At 36.4% G+C, this 27,600-nt stretch overlaps 1 protein-coding gene across 1 annotated transcript in view; it reads left to right on the top strand.

Moving 5' to 3' along the window:
* Positions 1-27,600, top strand: part of LOC139121230 (insulin-like peptide receptor) — a 47,850-nt gene that overhangs the window by 6,982 nt on the left and 13,268 nt on the right. The window contains exons 2-12 of the mRNA XM_070685936.1: positions 14,057-14,590; positions 17,181-17,350; positions 17,827-17,977; positions 18,893-18,991; positions 20,684-20,828; positions 21,433-21,647; positions 22,288-22,411; positions 24,159-24,370; positions 24,504-24,674; positions 25,178-25,361; positions 26,210-26,592. Coding sequence (XP_070542037.1) covers positions 14,057-14,590; positions 17,181-17,350; positions 17,827-17,977; positions 18,893-18,991; positions 20,684-20,828; positions 21,433-21,647; positions 22,288-22,411; positions 24,159-24,370; positions 24,504-24,674; positions 25,178-25,361; positions 26,210-26,592 — 2,388 coding nt within the window. The remainder of the gene's footprint in view (positions 1-14,056; positions 14,591-17,180; positions 17,351-17,826; positions 17,978-18,892; positions 18,992-20,683; positions 20,829-21,432; positions 21,648-22,287; positions 22,412-24,158; positions 24,371-24,503; positions 24,675-25,177; positions 25,362-26,209; positions 26,593-27,600) is intronic.

The raw sequence follows: 27,600 nt of genomic DNA, 5'->3' as shown, positions 1-27,600 counted from the left end.
CACAATTTATATTATGTGCCAGCTGTAGAAGCTTAGCAAGAAAGTGCACACTAACTCATGATAAAACAAGTCGGGGCAAAACTAGTGCGCATTAATTATCCTAACTATATTTTGACGTTGCATAAAAGCTATAGCTACAGTGTACTCAGCAACAATAAGGTTAGCTGCAATAATTATAGCCTTGGTTGGCCGTGGGGCTTGGGCTTCTGTTGTGCGGCTCGCGCCTTGGTTGGGGCAAGGCGCGAGCTGCACAACAGAAGCCCAACCCCCACGGCCAACCAAGGCTACAATTATTGCAGCTACAAAAAGGTTAATGAAATTAGCTTCCACTTATGTAGAACAAAGGTCACTTCATGGTACAGAGTCCTTATAAATATACTGATGTTTAAGCTTTGTCAGGTGAGTGTTTTGAATCTGTCAGTTTTCCTTTTTCAATTTTTAATGATGTTTAGTCTAATGACAGAGCTTTCCTTTCCATGTCATCTCGTGAATTTTTCTGTCATACAAGTATATAAAATTTCTCTGATTGATATGAAAATGAAATCAAAATGAAATTTCTACCAAATAAATCTTTCACAAAAATTTGTAAAAAAAATTTGTGTAATTCTTTCAATCTAAATTCAGAGTTAACTAAAATGTCTTGTTTTGGAGGAGAACTTTCTTTTCTTGCTCTCTCCCTCTCTCTCTCTCTCTCTCTCTCTCTCTCTCTCTCTCTCTATATATATATATATATATATATATATATATATGCACCAAAGTATACAGATATCCCCATAGGAAATTACAGTGATATGCATTCTGACTTTACTGATGTACCTCTTGAATATTGTTTAAATGCCAGATACTCCTGTGATGTCAACAGCTCTGAGTCAGACAGTTATCAAATATTAATCATGGGTGTAGGATTAGTTTCCAGTTGTGACAGAACAGCAGTAAATGACACAGTTTGTTGTAAATTTTAAAGTAAATATGTTGTGAAACATGTAGACTGTATGATGGGGTCAAAGGTCAGGTAATCAAGCAACAGGTCCGGCTGAAGGTGAGCTAAAGTACTCCCGAAATAACCGAGATAAATGACACGACTTTCTTACCACGCATTGCATAGGAGCTAAATAAGTATCTTGTCTGTTACCGAAGCCAATATGGGCATTTCTCTTGATCAATACAGACTAAAAATCGGACTTTTCTGTGTTGGTGGCCTGACACGAGGGGATAAAGACAAAAATGCCGGTATGCATGCAAGCCTTTTGTTATGCAACCCAGGAAAGCTGAGCCTCGCCATTCGGATATGCTTCTTTGCATTATTGATAATCGGTAACGTGGAAGCTAACCCAGGACCTAAAACGACCCGGTCAAACACGCAAGAGTGTGCAGTCACCAGAGAAGATGTGGAAAATATATTGGAGAAGTTAAACGACCTTTCGAACGACTCAAAAGAAATTAAGGAGAAATTTGCAAGTTTTGAGACTAGGATGAACAACATAGAAGAACACTACACAGTCTGGAAGAAAGAGGTAATGAAAACTCTAAAAGAATTGACGATATAGAAAAAGATAGAGATAAACAGGGTTTAAAAGAACTAAAAGAAGAGCTGACACGTACAAGAAATGAGTTACAACAACAACGCAAAGACAACGAGGACTTGAACAATAGAACACGGCGTTGCAACTTGCTCTTCTACGGAGTACCACAAGAGAGAGAAAATGAAGACTGGGAGACTTCAGAGACAAAAATAAAGGATATTATTAAAGATAAGCTTGATATCAATGATAACATCTCCTTTGAACGTGTTCACCGCATTGCCAGCGCACCATTGGTTCGTGGCTTTCGTCCCATAGTTGCCATGTTTACATTCTTTAAGGACAAACAACATATTCTAAGTGGGGCATCGAAACTGAAAGGGAGTAATATTTCAATAGATGAAGACTTTGCTCCTCGAACGAGAGCCACAAGAAGAAAATTATTCGCCTGTCGTCGTGAAATCCTGGAACATGATAAGTCTGCCAGAGCATGGGTAAAATACGACAAACTGGTCGTGAATTCGGAATCTAAAGGCCGCCAAGTGTTTGCCTACGATGATCTCACTGGAAAAGTCGTTGAAATTTCATCCAGACAGCACTATCAGACAGAATCCCATCCATCTCGCCCATAGGAGGCTGGCCAAGGCCCTTTACAGAACGAACATATAAAACATCAACCTGGTTGCACGTCACAGCCTGTTGGTAACACGAACTCAATATCCCATATTGCTTGGAACGTCAGAGGATTAAAATACAAATGGCGGGATGACAATTTCATTACATTTATTAGAAGGTATGATATTATTAGTCTAGTTGAAACTTGGGCGACTGAAAAGGGTACTTTTTTCTTGGAGGGTTATGTTTGTTTTGAAGTAATTCGTTCAAGTCTTTCCGGCAGAGGTAGGCCAAGTGGAGGTATTCTATGTTTCGTAAAACAAGAGCTGAGTAAACATGTCAAACAACTCAATAGTGATTTAGATTTAACTGAAGTTTTATGGCTAAAACTGGACCTTTCCAATAAAGCAATTATATTAGGTACGATTTATGTCACGCCCCAGGGCTCGTCAAGATATTCCAACGATGATATTTTTATTCATATTGAAAATGATATGTCCTTTTTTCGAAACCAATATGATGATTGTCAATTTATGTTATTAGGTGATTTTAATGCACGGACAGGTGGACTTGACGACATAATTTTACTAGATACAACCGACCATCTGCCATTGGATGAAAATACTTATGTAAATGATGATGTTGAAATCGACAGAAATTCTTGTGACACTGAAGCAAATGTATATGGTAAACATTTGATTGATTTATGCAAAACAACTTCTTTGTATATTGTAAATGGCAGAGTACCTGGCGATCAAGCTGGAGAATTCACATACATGTCAGAGAGAGGTCAAAGTGTAGTGGATTACGTCATAGTCTCATCCTCTCTTTTTTCAAGTATTGTAGAGCTTATAGTTGGCAGACGATTAGATTCTGACCACTTTCCATTAATTGTTAAATATAATGTAGATTTAAGGTTGTGTGGTGTAGTAGCCCAAGATTTTCAAACTCAACCCATTTCGAGCAAGACCTTCACCAAATATTCTTTTCTGCTTGAAAAATTTGTGAGCGAGTATAGCCAACCGGAATTGCAAGCCATTGTGAAGACATTCCTCGAATCAGTGAGCAAAGATGACGACGACGTTCAGACCGCTGTTTGCATATTCAATGAGTTATTTTACAAAGTGTCATAACCCTTGCAATATGATAGAAAAGGCCATTCACCAGATAACGGCTGGTTCGATGAGGAATGTCGTCGCGTGAGAAGCAAGGTTTACGCTAAACTGAATAATTACAGGTCAACTCATAGTCACCAGGACTTGATAAATTACAAGATTATGAAAAGAGAATACAAACAGTTGATTAAAATGAAAAAGGACACTCATAATGTCAACAGAATTGCCGAGTTGACATCATTACTTGAGGCAACTGATTCGTCCAAGTTTTGGTCCTTCTTTAGAAAGTCTCGTTGCCCAACGCCCAAGTCAATTTCAAATAGTGAGTGGTTCAACTATTTTAATTCTCTTTTCAACCCAGAGAAGGATAAAGAGAACACAAATTTCAGTGAGCTATGGGAAGAAATGGAAAGATTTGTCCAAGACACCATGAAGGGGGAGGTGAATAGTGCTCAAGATAGCAATCAAGATGATATTACAAGTGAAATTATTGATCAACAAATATCAGAAGAAGAGGTTTTACAAAGTATTAATTTTCTTAAAAATAACAAGTCCCCAGGAATCGATGGTATCCCAGCTGAATTCTTCAAGCAATGTAGTGATCAAATCAGTCCTCTTTTGTGCAAGTTATTCAACAAAATTTTCGATAGCGGTACATTTCCAGATTCATGGTGCGAGGGGATAATATTTCCGATCTTTAAAAAAGGTGATAAGTCAAAAGCAACAAACTACAGAGGTATCACATTACTACCCATCATCAGTAAAATCTACACACGTATTCTCTATAACAGACTTCGGTTTTGGGAAGAAAACGTTGCTCCTTTAAGAGAAGAACAAGCTGGCTTTAGAAAAGGTTACAGTACAATTGACAATATTTTCATTTTGCATACTCTTATTCAAAAGTATATAAATGTTAGAAAAGGGAGATTTTATTGTGCGTTCATAGATTTTGAAAAGGCCTTTGATAGAGTGAATAGAATTGCAATGTTTTATAAGTTGGGAAAGGCAGGACTTCGGGGTAAAATGTTTAAGACACTTGTGTCAATATATGATTCAGTGAAATCATGTGTATTGAGCCATGATGGATTGACAGATTTCTTTAACTGTCCGAATGGAGTAAGACAAGGCTGTATTCTCTCACCTTTTCTGTTTTCGTTTTTCATCAATGACATATACGATGAGTTCAAGAAAGATTCATGGATAGATGGATGCTCTCTTGGTATGGTTAAGTTTTTCTACATTTTATTTGCAGATGACTTAGTACTCATTGCAGAGAGTGCTATTAAATTACAAAGACTTTTAAACCAACTCCAGTTATATTGTACAAAATTCAAAACTAGGGTAAACCTTGACAAAACAAATATTGTTGTATTTAGAAAGGGTGGACCACTACGCAAGTATGAACGATGGTTTTATGAAGGGAAACAAATATCAGTCGTATCTTATTTCAAATATTTGGGTGTTGTATTTTCATCCAGTGGTCTCTGGAGTAAAGCGCAGGAGGTCTTGGCTGACCAAGCTACAAAAGCACTATTTATGTTAAATTCAAAAATACATTTTTTAAAGGATGAAGCTATTCAGATATGTTTTAAAATCTTTGATTTAAAAATCCTCCCTATTTTACACTATGGAAGCGAGATTTGGGGGCATATGGAAGGGTACAACATCGAAAAAGTACATGCCAAATTTTGTAAACAGCTAATTAGACAAAAGAAATGTGCGATAAATGCTGCAGTGAGAGGGGAACTTGGAAGACCTACACTGAGATCAATGAGATTATTCCACATGGTTAAGTACTGGTTTCGTATATTAAAAATGAATCGAAATAGATATGTATTTCATGCGTACCAAGAGCAGTTTAAAATGGCAGAACAAAATAAAAGATGCTGGGCAACAAGTTTAAAATGTATTCTTTTTTCAATTGGGTTTGCAGAAAGTTGGCTCAGCCAGGGAGTAGGAAATGAAGTTGTATTTTTATCTCAGTTTAGACAACGTTGCACAGATATTGATGTTCAGAATTGGCATGATCAGATAAATAGTTACAATAGATTAGCTACTTATACATTATTTAAGAATTCGCTTGTTTTAGAAATTATTTTCACATTCCCATGAAACCAGTCTTTAAAAATGTATTTACATCCTTCCGTATATCGTCACATTCATTGAATATTGAAAGAGGGCGACACGAGGGTCTCGCCAAAGAACATAGAGTTTGTATTTGTGATAAAGTGTCAATTGAAAACGAATTTCATTTCCTGCTAGTTTGTCCTATGTACACAGAACTTAGGATAAAATACATACCCTGTTGCTATTACATTTTTCCAAATACCGATAAATTTATACAATTATTACAAAGTAAAAATTCTGATATTATCAGAAATTTATGTAGATTTTTGTTTATGCATTCCAGAGACGGAGTGAAAACTCCTAAGATATTGTAACAATTTTTTGCTTGTCGGAATTGTTTCTTTTTTCTAAAAGTTGACCTTTGACTGTATTATTTGTGTGGTATTTTGTTTGGCACAAAGGGCCGGTGGCCTTTAGCGCAAATAAAGATAACAATTCATTCATTCATTCGAAACATGTAGACTGTATGGCCATACAGTGTTTTTTTTGTGATCATGAAATAAATGCATTTCTGTAAAAAGGTTAAAAAGTCTGACAAAATATTTTTTGTCTTGTAGTCTCAGACTTTGAAACATTTAATCTGTGGTATTTTGACACATCATAGCAGTGCATGCCACTACCAGTTTGTAATGGCTTGGATGGTAATTTTGAAAGCTATAGGGCTATTTCATCCAGAGAACCTCAATTCCGCTGAAAATCACAATGCAGCTTTTGCTGTCAGGGTGAGTGGACAGAGGTGAATAGACGATATTGTGAAAATTTAAGCTTTTCATATAACATAATGTTATGTTGTTTCTCTTTGGTTATACCGCAGTCTATAGAAAGGGTAGCTTCTTTTTAATCTTCATGGCAGAGCCTTCCAAATGAATAAAGAATAGAGAGTACTCGAATTCACAATATGGAGCAAAATGTTATTATATGGCATTGTGTAACACCGTGTACTAACCCAATACAAACATGCAGAGATAAAAGGTAAGTTGATAGGCGCCATTGTATTGATAGGTGTTTGATTGACAGCTGTTTTCAAACAAGTAACCTCTGATAAAGCAGAACCGAAAAAATAACAAAATACAATCTTTGCAGTATCATTTTTGATGATAAACAACCTTGTTTGCTCTCATCTTGCACAATGATCACGAGATCTATTTACCTGTTCATCTGTAAATGCGCATGTATTGTTATTCTTTTGGAGGCATGAAATTGAATGATTGATGAAGATTACAAACCTATTTAATTTGATTTCAAATGATTTTTTTTTTGGGGGGGGGAAGCATGCAGAAGTATACAGAGCCTTGGTGGTGAATAGTTACTGCCATAAATCTAAGGGAAATGTGTGCAATATTACGCTCAAGCTAAGTTTGACTACTAGAAAATAACTATGTATTTTTGTCAGCTATTTCGTTGTTGCAGTGTGACAAGAGTGAAATCTAAATTTAGTAACAGTGAATACGATGAATGCTGTTTTTGATCGCCATGGTATTTTTGCTCTGTGCAGGCAGACATGTGAACAAATAAAATGCTTTGTCTACTTCCAAGCCAAATGAGGATAATGATCGTTGGTTGTGAAATACGATAGTTGTATCACTTGGGTCATATCTCTGTCAAGAGCGCTCAAAATCAGCCAGCCAATGAGAAGTGAATACATGTTTCAGAGCAGTAGGGTGTGTATAAATATGTAGGAATGTACTTGTAACATTTGGAGGAATTTGATATTTTGATAAGATGTACGTGTTCCACTTGTTTCAACAAAGTGGTGTTGTCTATTCATATTTCACCTAAATTAGCCATTTGAAAGGGCCACTAAAACTGTAACTTTTGATGATTTTGTCACATTTTTTTATGTCCACGACAGTTTCCTGTTCTACTCACCAAAGCATGATAATACACTTACTTTTTAGTTTTTCAACTCAACACAGTGTCTGTGGTTGTAAAATGTTCAGTATATTTCAATTCTAGTCCAGACCAGAATTCACTTGTTGAAAATAACAATGCAGTCTATAGATGTACAGGCTGAGTGGACAAGCTGAATACTGTATATCACAACATATGCTTCGGGGAGTAGAACATTGTAAACCACAATTTAAAGTAATAGATATCTTGTGGAAAGAGTTGATACGCTGGAATATAAGCTCTAAATTTCAGTCCTGTATGTTGTCTGAATTCATTTTTCTGTCATATGTCATTTTTTAAGTCACTGTAACTTTATATGGAAAAAAATAGACCAATATGTTTCCAAATATTTCAGATATGTCTGATCAGATGCACACTACCAAAGTCTTAGGTTGTATCACAGTTTGTTTACAGGATTGTCGTGTACTGACAATTCGCATCATAATTCTGTGTAGTTGTTGTGTTACGATTCTGCCTTAACAAAGTTTCAGAGATGTCTGAATGCAGACACCAATGCTTGCCATTTGCATGAATCAAGCTTTGCTCATTTACTTTAATCCTTTGAATGCAGAAGTCAATTTTTGTCTCCTTTATAACCCAGCCAATGTTTTTCAGACCCAGACAAATGTTCTTTTAGAGTTTTCTCAAAATTTTTGATCAATAACTGTTACCCATGAAAAGTGATGTCAATGTGGTCCAAAATCATAAAAAAATTATAGAAAAATTCATAAAAATTGGTAAAATTGTGCATAAAGATTTTGGTGGGAAATTACAGCACAAAGTGTTAATATTCTGATGAGATGAATTGTTAGTTTTGCATTGTGTTAAGCACAATGACCGGTTACCACCTCAAAGGTAACTTGTCAACAAATGAGTTTTGAGATCATGTCAATTTGGAGGTCTATATAGTGACGTACGTCTGATGGCAGTGTTGTGGCCGGTGTACTCATCGTGGTACCAGCATGTGACTTTTCAGTCTATTTGTGGTTTTCCAGTAATTTTGCTAGAAAGTTATAGGAAACAAAAATTTATGTGACTCTACAAACTCTTACCACCCTTGAAGAATCTTACGAAGTTTAAAAAAGACTGTCGAAGAATGCTAAACAGTGGGATGAGACGACAAGTAGAATATTGTGTTCATGTTGGGAAAGCACAGCGAGTACTGGTGCCGGTAATAATATATTCACATATCAAAGATGGTGGCGCAGACTGTTACACTTTATGATCATAGACAACTAAAATTAACAGAAATCTTGAGAAAAAACAAAAAATATTGCACAAAATAATGGCTTCGCATTGAAGTGTCATTTCCACACATATACTCCTTGAAGGTACATGTAATTATGTGTAATGAACCTGCCTGATTTATTCTGAAGACACATATCCTTCCGAAAGGATGATTTGTCAGTCATCGCTAGGAGACCTGGATTGTGAATTCATCCCACTCAAGGCCAGTTAAGCTGTAGCAGATATGCCCTGGGAGACATAGGATGAAAATTTATAGCATGTAGTAAAAGGGGCAAATAAAATGTAATATGTGGATATCAAATCAGGCAAAACAGGAAAAGGGAAAATGTATGGATGACTGTGTGTGGTTAGTAGAGATGGATACACAACTTGTTTTGATATCATAGTCAATGAAGAAATGAATAATTGTCAGAAACCATATCCAAACAATGATAATGAAACCTTTGAGGGGGTAACTTACTTCAACAGATAAATAGCTTTTTGTTTCAACTGTGTCATTCTTTTGGCAATAGTTGACTTGTTTGTGAAAGTCAGTCGGATTTAATGATCGGTTGTAACTGTTCTGAGTACACAGCTCTACTGCCTGTACTGGTGCTGTCTCGGTGTCATATGGTTTTCTATAGGATATCTTAGCCAACGTGGCTAAGTATTGTATGTAACATTCACAGCAGTTTTGGGGTGTTTACACCTGTGTGATGTGTCAGTTGACAATCATTTGAAATGAATACAGTCCGGTATCCATGAACGCAAGCATAACTCTGCAAATCGTAAACATTTAATTATTCTGAATAAATAAAAATTCACAAATATATTTTTGTGTTGCGATGCTGCCAGAACAGAAACATTGTAGAAGTGCCATGCTTTGGCAAGAAATTTTACATTTTTAAAGCTTCATTGACTGCAGGTTTTGATGCATCTTCTGTGATTTTTGCTGTTTTTCAAAACTATGGTTTCTTGTTCAACTTTCAAGATCTTATCAAAATGTCAAGTGAGTATTCAACCCAGCCGGTATGTTAAATTTGCTATGTTTGATGTCATACAGGATTTCATCAATCAACAATTAATGAATGTTGTAAAGGATGTGTTGTATTTGTATGGGGAATATTTCAGAAACAAGCATGACAAAATTTATTCGTTTTCTTGAACAAAAATTATGATAATATCATGAAATGATGAAACCATTGTTCCCACTAGTGCAAGGTTTGACTTTCAGAAGTTTATCACATATTCCGATGCTGTAGAAACTCATTTCTTAAACAGTCAAAATTGATAGCTTGAAGGTAACCATGGTGACACACTTTCTACCCGCTGGAAGTGTTTGTAATGATCGTTCCAGCAAACCCATTGGGTTATTGATCTGTTTTGTATTCCATGTTTTCATTCTAGAGTCGGATAGGGTTGCGGCTCTGGGGAGGTCCAACACAACCGCAAAGAGCTGAAAAGAATTACAGGTGGTGTTGCTATACCATTGCCTCTGCAAGGTTGCCTTTCTCCCCCTGGTTTTTCATGTTTATCCTTGAAAAACCATGTGATTACGGTGTCATGCCTCAGCAACGGTGGTTTGGAAATGGAAGGGATACACGTAGGGTTAAATGTTAAAGGCATGGTTGCTGGCATCAGATTGTCTTGCCAGGAAATTTACTTACTAATTACAATTTCGATGGAAAACAAAAGGCTATGACACCTTCATAATCTTCTTAGAGACTTGAACAAACTTGATCCCTGGGATCCATTCCCCTACCTTTAAAGCCCCACTAGCTGTTACTCTTGAAATTTGTTGACCTCAAAATATCTTCCTATTCTCTCCTGGTTCCCTCTGAATTCTACCCTCTGAAGGGAATCGGGCTTTTTGCTGCATTAGGAAACCATTCCTTTGTGAAACATTTCATAAGTAGATTCAAATTTTAACGATCATTTTGATTTCCTGTAATTTTCAAAAATTGATAATATTACAAAGGAAACAGGGCATGTAATATCACAGTTGAAAACATTCACCCCTATGCATTACATTGGACTACTGTGCAGTTTATGTGAAGATTTCAGTGCAGATTTGCATGATATGTATCCATGGTTTTAGCTCACATTTGGTATAGGTGTGTATACCAATGAGAGCCTATATGGTAGGTCAGCAGCGTCTGTATGTCGATCTGTTTATATGTGTGTGTATATATGTAGATGTATGTCCGTCCACATCAAAAACTAAACCGCAGCACTTAACATTCTGAATATTTGGTGCACAGGTGCACCTAGGGGTGGAGATGTGAATTTGTTCAAATGAACATGTCAGTGTCAAAAATATGCAAATGATGTAAAAAAAGGGAAAATCCTGCAAATTGCTAAAATTCTGTAACCACTGGCAAGATTTGATTGAAACTTGGTATGCAGGTTCTTTATGGTTACTTTAGTTACATTTGTTCAAATTGTGGTGAAATTTTGAAAGTTGTATTTTTGGGGCAATTTTTCCCGTTTTTGGTCAAAAAATCTTTGTCTCTGAAAGCGCTTATCCCAAATGCCTAGAAATTTGATATGCATGATCCTAGGGTTGGCCTCTGTCAGATTTGTTCAAATTGTGGTGAAATTTTCATATTTGTATTTTTGGGGCAATTTTTCCCATTTTTGGTCAAAAAATAATTTTCTCCTAAAGTATTTGTTGGATTGCTTTGAAACTTGTTACTATTGATCCTAGGGTTGTTTTCTGTCAGATGTGTAAAAATTTTGGTGAAATTTTTGTATTTGTGTTTTTGAGGCAATTTTTTATATTTTTTATCAAAAAATTATTTTCTCAAAATTAACCATTCTGATTGCATTGAAACTTCGTGTGCATTTGCCTAGAGGCGTAATTAGTTCAGTGTCTTCAAATTGTGGTGAAATTTTCCATTTGTATTGTTGGGGCAATTTTCCCCATTTTAGGTCAAAAATCATTTACTTCGAAATCGCTCACCTTTTTGCTTTGAAACTTGGTATGCATGTTCACATGGGTAAACTTGGTTAAGTATACTCACTCTGGCCTGCCACATCAAAACAAATGTGAGCCCAGTGTCATTGACGATATTTTTGCTTTTTCACAGGGAGCTGCGATTTAATGTTTGGGCAAAGATTTAGTGGAAGCGCAATCTTTATCTTGTTCAAAATGGCATATACAGCCCGGGCCCAGTAGGTATAGTTAACAATAAGTGTATATACTCACACCTAAATTAGTACGGTACATTGGCACAAACTTTCATCAACTTGAAAGTAAAATCGTAAAAATAATGCTAAAAGATACAGCTTATGGGGCTTTAATTTTAAGACGAGTTGCAAAGGGAGGGAAGACCGATTGCGAAAGGTCTCCAAACTTTCCTTATAATGCCTTAGCTACATTGAAATTCACATTGGTGACCTAAAAAGGTTATGTTAAGTGCCCTAGTTCACTGAAAAGTATGTCTAGAGGCTATATGTGTTCAAGGACTGTGTGACCTGTAAGGCATCAGATGAAAACAAACAAACAAACAACAGATAAATAAAATATTGCCAGTACTATGATCCTTCTCTATCAGTTACCAGATCTACCAGTACTTTGATCCTTCAGTAAACTGGATCTTGCAAGAGGCACAGAATACTGGATATACAATTGCATCGACTATCTGGGCAAAGTGCCAGGGTTCAAAAAAACTTAACATACATAGAGTATAACAATCTATCTTGCTGATTTAAGACACTCATTGGAAACTGTTTGTCAGGATGACTGTTTGGGTATGATGTAGACAGACTGGATTGTTTACCGATATGCTACCTGTCCAGTAGCCTATGACGATGTACATCAAAATACCCTTAATAGTACAGATTCTCTGAATGAATAGCATTCCATGAATAACAAACACGTCTTGTTTTCCTTCTCCACATTAACTGTACATGAGGATGACCAAGTTTTTTTTTCTAGGCAGACATCAGCTGTCAGCCGTTCTGTATAATTAGAATGTCCTTGACAGCACTGTGAGGGTAGCTTTTGAGGGCAATGCACCAAGGCCACGCATTTTAGTAGGATTTGTGAATGGATGGGTGGCATATGTGATTGAATAGTAAAAAATTGAATAGAATGTGTGGGATGGGGTAAACGGTTTCCCTACAAATAGTTTATAGTCATACAGTGTTTGTTGAACTTTCTAACAATATACTATGAAATTTATTCACAGTCAAAATTATCTTGAAATACTATTGCGATTTGGGTATCTACAATCAGCTTTTGTGCCAGCTAGGGTATTCATAGCAATGAACTGTCATTGAAGTCAGCAGGTCAAACAAGGCAGACTAGCACACACACACAAAAATGAAATCAGGGAAATAGAACAAAGTACAAACATATTACATGTAGGACTGCATGACCTCCTGAGTTTATTAAACTGTGATTTTGAGGGCAGTATAAGGGTAAATATTATCTGGTTGCCTCTCTCATTCTACCAGGGGCCTTCTAATGCAACTTGAATGCTGGCAGCAATTTTGTAAACAGTTCCATTGCATTGTGTTAAATAAGTAACTAAATAAGTGGATGGTATAAAAAGTATAGTTAGGCCAAAAAAAGATCGTTTCTGGTCACCGTGCGTGTCATTTCAGAACCTGGGCATCATGTCTTTTTTGGGGGGTTATCAGTATAGCTATAATCCTTGATATCCCTGTTTGCATGTCCAAAAATGCTAAAAAGAAAATGGAAATATTATGCAGCCAGTGATAAAATATATTGCACCAATAATGCCAAACCATTATTGTTAGGAATAAAAAAAGAGAAAGAAAAAAAAGAGAAAAAAGAAAACTGTGTTGCCCCATCACTTGCTGAATGTCAAAGACCAGAAACAATTTTTTTAGCCTTATATAAGAGGAGAATAATTGCAATATAAAGAATGGAAAATTTGCAGTCATAATTTTAGTGTTGCCATTGTTCGTTTGTTGACTGTAATATCACTGATAGACTGGTAGACTTGCAGTGTAAGCAATGTCATTTAGGTCCTAGTAAATTGCTACTTAAAGCTATACAGTCACCTGTAATCTATATATGCCCATATATGGTCAAAGGGGCATTCCTTGGTATGCAAGGTGTCCATGTGAGGGCGCTGTTTTTTAAAAAGTGGCCACCCGCTTAAAATCTGTGATTGGTTAGATTTTCTCTTTCCATGGTAACTTTAGCAAAATTGGAACAGGTGACAGTATACCTTTAAAGTGAAATGACAAGGACTGTTGCTTTTCATGGCAGCGGATCGTCAAGTTGGTGACAATGATTTAAATCAGTTGTAATTCATATTATTGTCAAATACAATGTATACATTTGTGCTCATAAGTCTCTTTCCCTGACAGTGATGGATGATTTTGGCTGGATATGGGTACCGTAGGTCCTGTTTTGGGAAACGCATTCTGATTCAGTATCTAGTCCATGAATGTATTACTGTATGTAAAATCAGTGTGTATTCCTGCGATTTTACGCAGTGAATGATTGTATATAACCGGGAATCCTCTATCCATTGCAAATCATAAAACTAACTGAAAATGTGATTTTCCCTTTTCTCTTTGCAGTGTGCAAAACCATAGATATAAGAAACACAGTGAGTCAATTTAATCAGCTTGAAAACTGTACTGTCATTGAAGGAAATCTGAAGATCTTGCTCATCGACTTTGGCAAACCAAGTGACTATGAGCATCTGAAATTCCCAAAATTGTTGGAGATAACAGGCTATTTTTTGACATTTCGTGTGAAGGGACTTCAGACCTACGAGCACATATTCCCCAACTTGGCCGTCATTCGTGGACAGGAATTGTTCTACAACTATGCTTTGGTTGCCTTTGAGATGCAGGATTTGAGGGAGATAGGACTACATGGCCTTGTGACCATACAGCGTGGTGGAGTACGAATTGAGAAAAATCCTAACCTTTGCTATTTGGACACCGTCAACTTCGATTTGCTGGTGAAGCCGGAGACTGAAAATCACATTCAAAACAACAAGTGGCAATCGGAGTGTGCTAATGTATGTCCATCAAATAAGTGCACCCAGTGGACGTGGCTGCAGTCACATGAAACGCTTTGCTGGACATCAAACTATTGCCAGATAGGTGAGAATTCCATTTTTACGTTTTCATATTTCAATTTATATTATCAGTGAAAGTTTACGCTATCTTAGGTTTTACCTTATGTAGTAACAAAGCTGATATACTCTATAGGTATGGTCCCCAGACTGACATCACAAAATCTTGAAGAAAATAATTCAGTCTATACTTCCATTTTTCTACAATGAGTAGTTTGAAAACAAGATTACTCCAAAGGCATCACTTTCTCCAGCTTTAAAGATGAATTTCATTTTCTGTTTGAATGTAATCTTTATTACAATTTGAGGATTCAACTTCTGCCGCATTGGGTGATTAGAAACCCAGGTCAACAAACTTTGACCAAACTTTTCATGAGTAATGACAGTAAAACTGCATGTAATTAAGCAAAATTTACTTAGCTTTTGAATCAAGGAAAGAAGTCTTGATATATATGTTTTTTCCTTCAAACTCACAATAGTGGTGCAATCTGTAACTCTTTAACTTTATCTGTTCAAGTTGTATTAATGTGATGGGCTGGAGGCCTGAGCACAATAAAGTTCACCCTTTGAGTGCTGTAATTTTTCCCACCAAAATTTTACTGCTACATTTCACCAATTTTTTATAATTTTTCTGAAATTTTTTGATAATTTTAGACCAAATGGACATATTTTATTGGCTAGAGCTTTTTATCAAAATTTTGACAAAAATCTTAGAAAAATTAATTGACTGTGGTATATTTTATAAAGGTGAGAAAAATTTACGTTTGCGCTCAAAGGGTTAAAGGGATACAGTCATTGGAACTTCGCTCAAAGGTCGTATGGGATGCATATTACCAATGCAAACACTGTATCCAAGATACATTGGTGATTAATGAAAGTTAAAACATGTTTGTCATAATCTACGGTACATCGTACAATTTAAATGTTGTAGCTATGATGATGAGGTGCATCTAGATACCGTGCACAAAATATATTGTTTGTAAACAAGAAATTCGCACAGGTGCAGTTCCGACAACTGTTTCCTTTTAACTTTTTCTTATATTCTCCAGCTTTGCAAATTTGCAAGGGCTAGCTATCACCCCATTGGCTAAAATCATAGACCCTAAAAATAGATTAGGGTCAATGCTAAAATCACGTGGGAAATTTGTCAATCAAGGGGCTTCTCATTTTGTCATTTGCATAAGCTCATGTTTCATTCAATAGCGCCAGTTGTCTGTTAAAATTACTAAATATATAGCTGCACGTCCACAACATCAGACACAACTGCTTGAAATGTGGACAAATTTTGTCATTGTTACATGGGTGGCTGTTGTTTCAGCTTGTAGTATGAGCTGTTATTGTCTTTCTAGTGTTCATTGTATAACATTGGCAGTTGCTCGTAAAGTTGTGTTTTCGTCATTCTTACAATCTAAATTTGCGGACAAATATTTACTTTTGCATATTAATGAAAGAACACTGATGTCCTCTGCAAACAGCCATATTGATTTTGTATGGTTCTTGCACAATAAGATTGTTCAGCAAGTGAAGTATTCTTCGTTGGTCATTCATATGATCAACTTCCATCCACTCAAAAAATTCGTCTAGTTTTGCCATAATATAAAGGGCTTCACTAACATCAAGTTCCAACAGGACCGCAATGAGAATTTATGCTGAGTGGACAATTCCAAGGCTAATTTTTTCAGCCTCTGAACAAATGAAGGTACATTAAACATATCAGTAATCGATAACATAGTATTACCGATAGCGTGGGAGAGGTGAACTTTGACGTTCATTCTAATTTCATTGGAAATGTTCTTTAAAAAAACGCCAGCTCTACGGAGAGTCTCCAAAGCCAAGAAATTAATTAAAATAAAATGGGGTAATCTTGATTTACAAATTATTCTACAACAGCATTGAACATCCATGTGGTTTTCCGAGACAGAAGAGATCAAGCGCTTATAGCCATCTTTCTTCCTGAAAATCAGTTTTTTGTGTTATCTCTGTACCGTCACTGTCATTGGTGAGTGTTGTGGTACAACTAGTGGTGGCAGAAATGGTGTTTGCTGTGATAAATTTTGATGACATGCTGGACTTGGCCACAGGCAACTTCAGCATTTAAAGTGATAGCGTTTTCTGAAATTTTGCTCTTGTTATGAGCAAAAACAGACATGACAAGTGTTGACATACTTTTGCACAAAGTTTTTTAAACACAGTTATTGAAAGTGTATCAGGGGTTAAGGATCAGTATACAATTACAACAAAAACTTGTCAGAGGTTTTTATCAACACTGATAGCAAAACAGAGAAGCCATTTGGAAAACAAAAGTGGACAAAACAGATTTGTTTGAAATGTTTACAACATAATTCATAAGTATCTAATTGTACATGTATGGCTATGTTAACACAAAGAGAGAAAGAGAGAGAGAGAGAGAGAGAGAGAGAGAGAGAGAGAGAGGAGAGAGAGAGAGAGAGAGAGAGAGAGAGAGAGTCACACACACACACACATATCATCTCATCATACAGGGACAATATGAGCATATTAAAATTTTTGGATGTCAATTTATTTTTTAATATGAGCATATTAAATATTTTTGGATGGCCATGGCATGAAACAATTTATTTCTTTGATTTGAATTACAGCTTGTTATAGTAACTGCCGAGATAATTGCCACAAGATAACCTATGACTGTACATGTCATAGTGAGTGTGTGGGTGGATGTACCGGACCCAATCCAGATGAATGTATTGCTTGCCGGCATTTCTTTCATGAAGGTCGCTGTGTCACCTCCTGCCCTGCTGGCACTTTCTCGGTATGTATGGCGCCACCTAGTGGTAAATATTTCATGCAAATGTGTGAGAATATGCGTTTTATCCCTAAGAAGGCACAAGGACTCTCTCAGACCTCTTATAGCAGTAATTTAAACAGTGGTAATGATGTCTTATTTATATTAGAAATATTCACTCTGAAATCTATCCTAAATGTCAAGGTCACTATATACCAGATACAAATATTTTCATTCATGTCCTTAAAAGTAAATAGGTTGAACTGTTGAGGTCAAATATCAATGTGTGCTTTCTCAAATATTCCTTTAGAGGTTGCCCTTTGACTTTAAATGTAATTATATTTTAGTGTTTAATAAATATGAGTGGAATTTTTGTGAGCTATTAGGATTTTTTCTCTCACTGATAACCTGTCAACCTGAAAAGAATTTTTCTAAAGGAAGATAGAATGACTCATTGTTTTCTGTCCGTTTCCTTAGATGTTTTGCATTCTTTATTTTGATAGTATGGTGGTCGACGGTGCATAACTAGAAATGAATGCCCAGAGACATGGAAGCTAATGGATGACCAATGTGTGCAGGAGTGCCCACCCCTCTACACGTCAAATTCCACTCACCCAAGGTTATGCCAACCGTGCAATGGTCCATGCCCAAAGGGTCAGCATTATTTTCCTTTTGGGGGTATTTACCAGTAATTCTTTCATCCGGATATTTTGCAATTAAAGAGTAGAGGAAGGACAAATCTTTATGTTTGGATCATGGATTGTCTGTCCTTTAGGGATTATAAAGTAGTTTGTGCCTCAAAAATGAAAGCCATAAGTTTTGCTGAAACTTTCCTCAAACAAACTTTCGACCATTGTTGTTCAAAACGCACCTCGAAAATGAAAGCCTTAGATTTTTGCTCAAACTTTCCTCAAACAAACTTTCAACCATTCTCATTCAAAATCAAAAATATAGTTCAGGGGTCACCATGCAAATTTTTTGGGAATTGGAGAATCAAATTACCCGATGTTTACCGATATTTGAAATACAAAATGGCCGCCATCCCTGTGTTATCTCTATGGGAAAAAAAATTCCTGGTTTGCAAAACTAAGCCGATGAAAATTGTATTTACTCCTTGAGCTTCAAAATCATCCAAACAAGTAGTTGGCCGAAAAAAATTTGTAGATGTTTCAGTCTGAATATGTTCCCAAGGCACATTCTAACTTAATTAATCCATGAAATAATTACATGGGATATATTTACAAAATAACTATTGTTCTTGAATAATAAATATTACAGACAAATCTGAAAAAGAATTTAGAATATCCTAGTTTACAGCAAAATATTTCGTGCTTGAGATTAAAATGATTTCATCTCAATACTGCCATAAACTGTTCCCAGTGAAAGTTTAGCAGTAAATTTGTACCCTCAAATGATATTGCAAGCATGAACATAGTGATTCTGAGTGTAAATGACTTTAACTTTGCTAAGGAACGATGATATCCCCTCACCCGATGTCAATCAATAACATTAAATTCTTTGTCTGTCTTTGTCTCTGTCTATCTCTATCTATCTCTGTCTCTTACGCAGTGTGTGTAGGCATGACCATTGACTCTGTAGGTGCGGCTCAAATGTTACGTGGATGTACGGTCATTGATGGTAGCTTGAAGATAAGTGTACATGGAGGAAGTACGTGTAGATTTAATTTCTTAAAATTATAAAAAATCTTCATTGAAGACAATAATTACTTCAACAACGCAGGGCTCGAAATTAACTTTTTTCCCTGGTAGTCCCATTGGGCTACCATTTCTGAAATTGGTAGCCCAATGACAGGGTCTGGTAGCCCATGCATGAATGAAGAGGTTTTTTTGTAAAGGATATGATATTTTTATTTATAATCTAGACAATGAGAGATTTATTTTGCATGATTCTATCCAGGAAGTGAATTTTCTAGCCGTTTGACATTAATGCCTGCAGATTATAGCCTTAGGAGAACGGTAGCATGTGTAGTGGACAACGGTGACGCCTCAAAGTTTGACGACCTATTCACACATACATAGAACTTACATACAAATTTTGATGTTCGCCTTGACAACTTTTCACTCAGCACGTGTAAACATAACATGGCTAAAAATTTCAGGATGACAACTTGGTACAGTCATGTTCCTAATACTTTCGTGACAATTGGCTATATTTCTCCACCATAGTACACTATCATGGGATGATCTGATACACTTCGGAAAGCGTAATTTCTAGATTGCCCGGCAGTTTTTTCTTTCCAGTTTGAATAATTTTGTGTATAATTAATTGTGATTGATACATTGTGATTAAATAACTATGAAAATGAATTTTCATGGGCCATCATTTCCCGAGCCTGTTATCCAAGTACATCAGTTCAGATAATGATATTTTATTGAAAGTTTGTCGCAACAATTTCGACTGCACTGCCGCCTTTTAATTTGTATAACAGAGTCATAGTCAGGCCTTTCTGTGTCAGCTGGTTGACTGTCGGACCGAGCGCTAGGTCATCTCAGAGCGATCAATATCATGTCGAGCCCACTAAGTAATTTCATGTCCCAGGCTTTGGTAGTCCGTGTGGGCTACCATTTCATGGCTTTTGGTAGCCCCAGGGAAAAGTTGGTAGTCTGTGGACGTGGGACTACCGCTAATTTCGAGCCCTGAACAACGTGACAATTAAATGTCAACAGAAAAGTATCTTTAAAATTCACGAAAAAACAAACAAAATTGTTACATCATTGAAGGCTACAGTAGTGCCCAAACTCTGTTGTGGCCATGACCATTGAGGCTACATTTTCCCAGCTGTGTTTTGGTCATGATCATTGATGGTTTCAGTATTCACCGATTTTTGGTCATGATCATTGATGGTGACAGCTAGTGTCTCACCATTTTTTGGTCACGACCATTGATGGTTACATTTTCCCAGCTGTATGTTGGTCATGATCATTGATGGTTACAGTGTGTCACCAGTTTTTTGGTCATGACCATTGATGGTTACAATTTCCCATCTGTATTTTGGTCATGATCATTGATGGTTACAGTGTGTCACCAGTTTTTTGGTCATTAAGGCTACAGTATTGTCCAAACTCTGTTGTGGTCATGACTATCGATGATTATAGTTTCCCAGCGGTGTTAATTGAGAGTATACCATCCATACTTGGACAGAGTATAGTGACTCAACAAACATAGATAAGACTGTAAAGTATCTTTTCAGCTATGTAGATACAGTTTATTGAAAAGTGATTAATATTCATAATAGTTTGATCATCGCATTTCACTGGGAAAGCTAGCAGCTCATTCAAATTTCATACAGTAAACTCTGAAGCAACAAAATGATATTGTCTTCTTAAAATGACTTAATAGATAACGTCATTGCTGAATTGGAAGAAAATTTGAAAATGATTGAAGAAGTGGTGGACTACATTGAGATCAGTCATTCCTATCCTGTGGTGTCATTGACCTTTTTGAAGAATCTAAGACGGATTGGTGGCAGAGAACTTTACAATGGGTGAGTCGAAGAGTCAATTTGTCTTCTGACATGTAGTGCTGATGATCTTGTTGTCCAGTGGTTAAAGAAAGTGGAAAGGCTTTCATAACCAACCTTATGTGTATTTCTGACTGTTGATATTTATTGTTCAACGAAAAAACAAACGCATGTAAAGTTTGTCGCAGTGTAAATGTAAAACTACAATTTGCAATTGTAGATCGCCAGATTCACATATCATGCAATGGAAAGACAGTAAATTTAGTTTTGATTTCTTTTTTACACCATCTCATACAACAACAATAATCAGATTTTAAAATCGACTATTCATATGGCAATTACCCTGTGGTGGATAAAAAAGCTGACTGCTGTCAGATGCAGACAACTAGATCAGTCTAGCCTGTTTTGAAATTTTACATTGAAAAACGGTACACATCAAGAAACCTAAGCAAATGTAGTCCAAGTTACTGTAATTTGCAAGTTTGAACAACTTCAGTTGCTAGAGTTGAAGTTGTACAGAACTATGCGGGACAAACAATGATTCAAGATTAAATAATCCTAGGACAAAACACTACCAATTCAGTATTTTTAGTCTAAAAATTTTTAAATCATGTTCATAACCTTCCAGGTACGTTTTTTACATTCTTGACAATCAAAATCTTCAACATCTGTTTGATTGGGACTCTTACAAGAATTTGACCGTTGGCAGAGGCAAGTTATTCTTCCACTTCAACCCCAAGCTATGTCTGAACCAAATCTGGGAGTTTGAGTCACGATTAAACCTGAGTGTACACCATGATAAGTTGGATATCTCCAGGACCACCAATGGAGACCAAGTTGGATGTAAGTAAAAGTTTCCACTTAGTTTTTGCATTGCCTGTTTATTGTTACCAGAAATGGATGGAGAAAAACAAAACCACACTTGTGTATGATTGGTTTGGAAGTTTAACCCTTTCATCTCAGCTCATGAATAATGGACAATATATAATTAGGGGTGAGTCTTAGGAAAACCATGTTTTGTAGACTTAAAATTACATACAAAACATTTTGAAAGTCAATAGGGGGCACTCATCATTTGTATCAGAAACTTCAGCCTCACTGGGGAAGTTCACCAAGGCTACTTTTTACATATGTGTTAGCATCACATTTGCATATATGCAAATGTTACTAGTTTATTATTATTGTTATAACCCTTTGATCGCTGTAATTTTGGCCTGCCAAAATTTTGGTTCAAAATTTTACAAATTTTCATGAATTTTTCTGTAATTTTTTGATAATTTTTGACCAAATGGACATGACATTTCATTGGCTACAGTGTTTTTTCAAAATTTCAGTAAAAATCTGAGAAAAAGTGACTGGGGTTTATTTTATAAAGGGGACAAAAATAGACTTTGGTGCTCAAAGGGTTAATGAATGATTGAATACACAATTTACATACTTCAAGTCTCAACTCTTTGTTATTTATTTACTTTTCAACTTGAAGGTGAAGTGGCAAACATGGCAGTGTACGCTCTTCCTAACCAAAGGCTTATTTTTCTTCATTGGATTGAGGTGCAACTGCCTGATGTGAGAGACTTGCTGAGTTACCAAGTATTTTGGAGAGTTGCGTAAGTGTGTCTTTTTGATCCATTAATTTGTAATTGGGTAAAGCCAGCAAATGACTGTCGTAATCCAAGCCAGCTGTGTTGTCACTCATAATTTGAGAAACAGACATTTCATATTACGCCCAGGTACAACATATCCATGTCTACCATAGAACTTTTTCAATGATTACACTGATCTACCTTTCGAGAACCTTTGCCTCACCAGTTTTGTGCTTATAAGCTGTGTTTCACTCGAAAGTCTTCATATGAGTGACAAGCTCTACCATATCTTAGGAGTTATGAAATGTCTATACACCATAAACTGGAGCAGATGGTGTTACTTGACAAAAAGGGAAAGTTTATGATTTTAAAATTGAAATCATACCGCTTTGTACTCAGTATATTTTGTCTAATTTTGAAAAATATATTTAGGTATGATGTTTAGTCCACTCTTGTCAATTCTTTCTTGATTTGTAAGTCATCTGGGAAGATTTGATGGAGATAATTGGATATACTAGGATTGTTTAAAAGTATGATATCATTAAGGATGATCAGTCTTATTAAAACTCTTGGCAATTTATACATCCTGATTTCAATGAACACAACCTCATACATATATACAGTTTTTGCCCATGGGAACTTCAATGCCCATAGTTTGACTGTCGTTCCAGCAAATTTGATGAATATGTTGTCAGTTAGGATATTTAATATATTATAGGGCAGCTGGATCACCTTAAATATTTCTGTTGATTATAAAACAACTAATATCATACTATATTGATGGCTCAAAATACTTCAATCTGATTGGCTGACTCAGAGATGTGAAACAACCATGCAATCTTTGCAATATAACATGGTTAGAACAGGCATGAGCTCTCAGCTAGTGAACGTTTTTTCGCTTTTTTGATGTTTTATGCCAGAATTTCAATTTATTGTTATGATTTAATAGCAATAAAACACCTCAGCAATGGGTATTTTTAGGAAAACAATTTAGCCTTGGTATACCTTGTCATGATTCATCATGCACTAACTGGGTGCTAAATTCAATTAACCCTATCACCACAAATGGTTTGGTCCAAACCTATTGTTATCAGTGGTGATGGTGGACCTGCGTGCAGGGAATCAGGTGTGAACAGCTTAAAACTGTTGAATGATTTTGAAATGACATAATTTTCAGGGATGGTTGTTTCTCTAAAAATCACAGTGGTGGTGTATGTGAATAGACAATTACTTTTTAGCTCACATTTGGTATACTAATGTGAGGTTATCGTATAAGCTGAATCAGTTCATTTGCATCAGAAGATTTCAAATTGGTTAATTAAAGGGCCAGTAGCTGTATTTATTGGTGATTTTTTTCACTAATTTTGTATTGTTTGGCAGTTTTAAGTTCTTTTTACTCCCAAAAGCTTGTTAAAAGTCACACTATTTATCTTGTCAACATAGTGTCTATGGTGAACAATGAATACTGTTATTGTTTACATTTGAATTGTAATCAAGGCCACAGTTCAGTTGTTCACAATAACAATTATACAGATTACATCTAAAGGCTGAGTTAACAAGCTGAACACTGTGGATCTAAGCATACCTTAGAGAGTAGACCACCAAAATGTTGTTGACAATAAAAACAAAAATAGGGGCAAAAAAAATCATCAAAACAATTAAAGCTACTGACCTGTGAGCAGTGTATGACCAGTACTGTAAATTATTTCAGCATAACTACGTTTCTTATCTGTGTCAGTAATGGATTTTAGATGTCTTCCTTCACTTCCAGACCGGAGAGGAACATTACAGAGTTTGATGGGCAGGATGCCTGTGGGAGTATTGTGTGGCAAAGGCAGGATGTGCGAGCAGATGAGACCAGCACTGCCCTGACTGATCTTGAACCATGGACTCAATATGCCATCATTGTGAAAGCATACACTATTGCAGAGTCTTCTAAAGGAGCAAAGAGCGACATTATGTACGTCAAGACACTTCAAGATGGTAGGTTAAACACTATTATCATGTTTATTTCAAATTTGTCTGTATAGTATTACTTACTTTTAAAATACATTTATTTGTAAATTTCATGACACAATCATTTCTCTAATTGCTGTCTTTGCTCTTCTCCAACAAGTTCCTACCCCACCGACAAATATACAAGTGATTCCCAAATCACCGACAGAGCTACTGCTGCTGTGGGATCCACCGTCCAAGCCAAATGGAAATGTCACGTATTACTATGTGTACTACTGGGAAGTGGAGAAAGATGTGGAACTCTTTGAACTGAAAGATTATTGTGTTGAAGGTAAAAACATACTGTCTTATTCTTAACCATGGTGTTCTTGTTGCTACATTGTTTGTACAGCCACATAACACAGGGGCTGTGAAATTCTTACTTTTATTCATATCTAGAAATTGGCAGACATGTCTGAGCAGATTGATTTTAATCAATCCTGGTATAAGTAGAACAATTGTATGCACTATAAGCATATCAATGTTTTCAGTGATATGATCAGTGTACTGCATGACATGCCTTAATGTCGTGAAGCCTCATACAGACCACATGGTCTCCAGGTCACTGCTGTGCTATACATTTTTTGAGTACCTGCATGTCAATAAAATAAACTACAACCAAGTTATCAGCAACTCTAGGGGATCTATAAATCTTGAGAACAGTTGATTCAGTGGGGACTATATCCATCACAGTGACTTGATATACGGTATATGTAATGAAGAAAATAAGGTTCCTGAGTACCAGTAGTCTGTTTTTTTCAATGAACCCAATGGCATATGTTCTTTACATATCAGGACTAGAGATACCAAGCGATCGTCATGAACCCAGCGACCAAGGCACCATTGACAAACCAGACAATATGACTGATGGTTGCTGTGCTTGTCCAAAAGATGAAAAACAATTACTGATAGAAGAGGAGGAAGCTCTAATGAGGAAAGAATTTGAAAACTTCCTTCATAACAGTGTGTATGTCCACAAGTAAGAACTTTTAAATGGTCGAAACATAATCATGTTATATTGCCATTAATTGCCAAGATTTTCGGCGCATAAAATTATTTGTTCGCAAAGTGGTTGCTGTCGTGTGGTGTCCATGGGCTGACTTTATATTTGGACTTTCGATGCTTATTCTTACAAATCAATGATGTAATTGCTTTCAAATTGATATTTGGTTTCATATGTCCCTTGAATGCTTGAATAACTCTTTGCAGTACAAAGCGTCTGTGTATAAGTGCCTAGGTTACATCTTTCCAAGTTGTTATTTCTGCCATATTTCATTTGAAAACTTGCCAATGAAGACCAAGCAGTAGGCTTGGTGACTAAGGTTAGTTTAGTGAGCTGTTGGGTGCAGACATTTTCAGCTCGAGGCTATTAGGGACAGACTTAGTCATATTTGTAATGGCACCCTCAGTGGTGGAATAGTTTTCCCTCTGTGTACGAACTGTGTTGCATCATGGGATAAACGTAACACTGTAAAGCAGTAGGCCAACAATCAGTTTGAAAAGGGTCCAGTAGATGGGGTTGTTTGTGTTGAATATCCCAAATTATGTTCACAACAATGTATATGTCCTCGCAACTGACTGCTCTGAAACTCTTGCTCAAGAATTGAGAATCACTTCAACAAACTTAACTTGATATTGCCATATATGTCAACAAAAATAACCTCGAAACTGCAGCGAGATGACCCCAGTTGGAATTGAATATTCAAAATCAGGCAACTATTCAACATAATATTGCTTATTTGACTTTTTTGAGAGAAAAACGTTACGTAGCGTGGTGAATCTTTGTCGCATACCAATTGAAAAGTAAGACCAATGATATTCTTTCAGCCCAATTCCCATTCATGAACTTGAGAGGTTGAAGAGAGAGGCAGAACTGGGACGTGGCGCTCAATCAGAGTATTCTGAATCAATGACAACAAGAAGCATGTTGGACGACACTGCATACATCTCGCAAAGTAATCTGTCACACACAGTGGACGTACACACTGCAGCCCCTTCAAGCAGGCTTGATCCAGTCAACGCCACAACACAGCCAACTGACACCACTGAGGAAGACGAGGTTCCATTCATGGCTGTGGTCTACTTCAAGACAGAGATATCTCTTACAGATCTGAAGCATTTCATGGAGTATTCCTTTGAACTGAGGGCGTGTAATAATAATGATATGTGCAGTGCTATTGGTGTTTCAAATGGAAGAACTCTTGCTGATAGTAAGTGATACAAAGAAACAAAGAGAGTCTGCAATTCATGTACAATATAAATAAGCAACATTGCTACAACTTTCAGGGGATGGCAGCATTTGACCTCAGGTACAAAAGAGTCTTGCAATATTTTAGCTCCCATTTGCCATACATATATGGCAACTTGGATGTCTGTATGTATGTATGTGTGGATATATGTCTGTCTGTCCATATCAAAACTTGCGAACTGCTGCATGTGTTGAGCTAATGTTTGGTGTAGTGATGCCATATATGATGTAGATGTGCCGCTGGTCAAATGAACCTGTCAGCCTCATAAATTGCAAAGTGAGGTAGAAAAAAGGTGAAAATGGTCAAAAATCAAGAACTCAGGAACTACTCATCGGATCATTGTCATACTTGGTTTGTAGGTACTCTAGGGCACACTAGGTAGGTAGGTAGGTACTTTAGGGTTGGAATGCAATGCCACCAGTGTACTAGTATTAAGTATTTATGTAAAATGGGAGCAAGATGTCATTGACACTATTTTTCATTTTGTTTGATGTACAACCAGCCTGTGCTGTACACGGATAAAAAATGGCTCTTTGCTTTATATCTGAGGTATGCACACTGATTATAAAGAATGTGAACTTGTTAGCTACTATTGGCTAGCAGCCAATATGTAACTTGGTACAAATGTTGCGCTCACATTGCTTTAATAGTGAATAAAGAAGTTTATCCATGTCATGCTAATGAATTTTTAATTTGCACATTTAATGAACTTTCCTGATTAGAGTAATATGTCCAGATACGCTGCATCAAATTTGATGAAACATGGTACAGATGTTGACCTCTGAATGCTGTAATACTGTGGGAAGCCATGAAGAAGTACCATGTCAATTAATTGCTAATTTGCATATTTGATGAACTGTCATAATTAGTGTGATATGTCTAGAATGCTGCATAAAACATGATACAGATGTTGATCTTCTAGTAGTGTAATGGCATGCAAAGATATGTAGCAGTGTCGTGTCAATTAAC

This window comes from Ptychodera flava, chromosome 21 (genome assembly GCF_041260155.1).
Source record: "Ptychodera flava strain L36383 chromosome 21, AS_Pfla_20210202, whole genome shotgun sequence".
Lineage (NCBI taxonomy): Eukaryota > Metazoa > Hemichordata > Enteropneusta > Ptychoderidae > Ptychodera > Ptychodera flava.
Note: the sequence above shows the minus strand (reverse complement) of the source record. Positions and strands in the feature narration are given on the sequence as shown.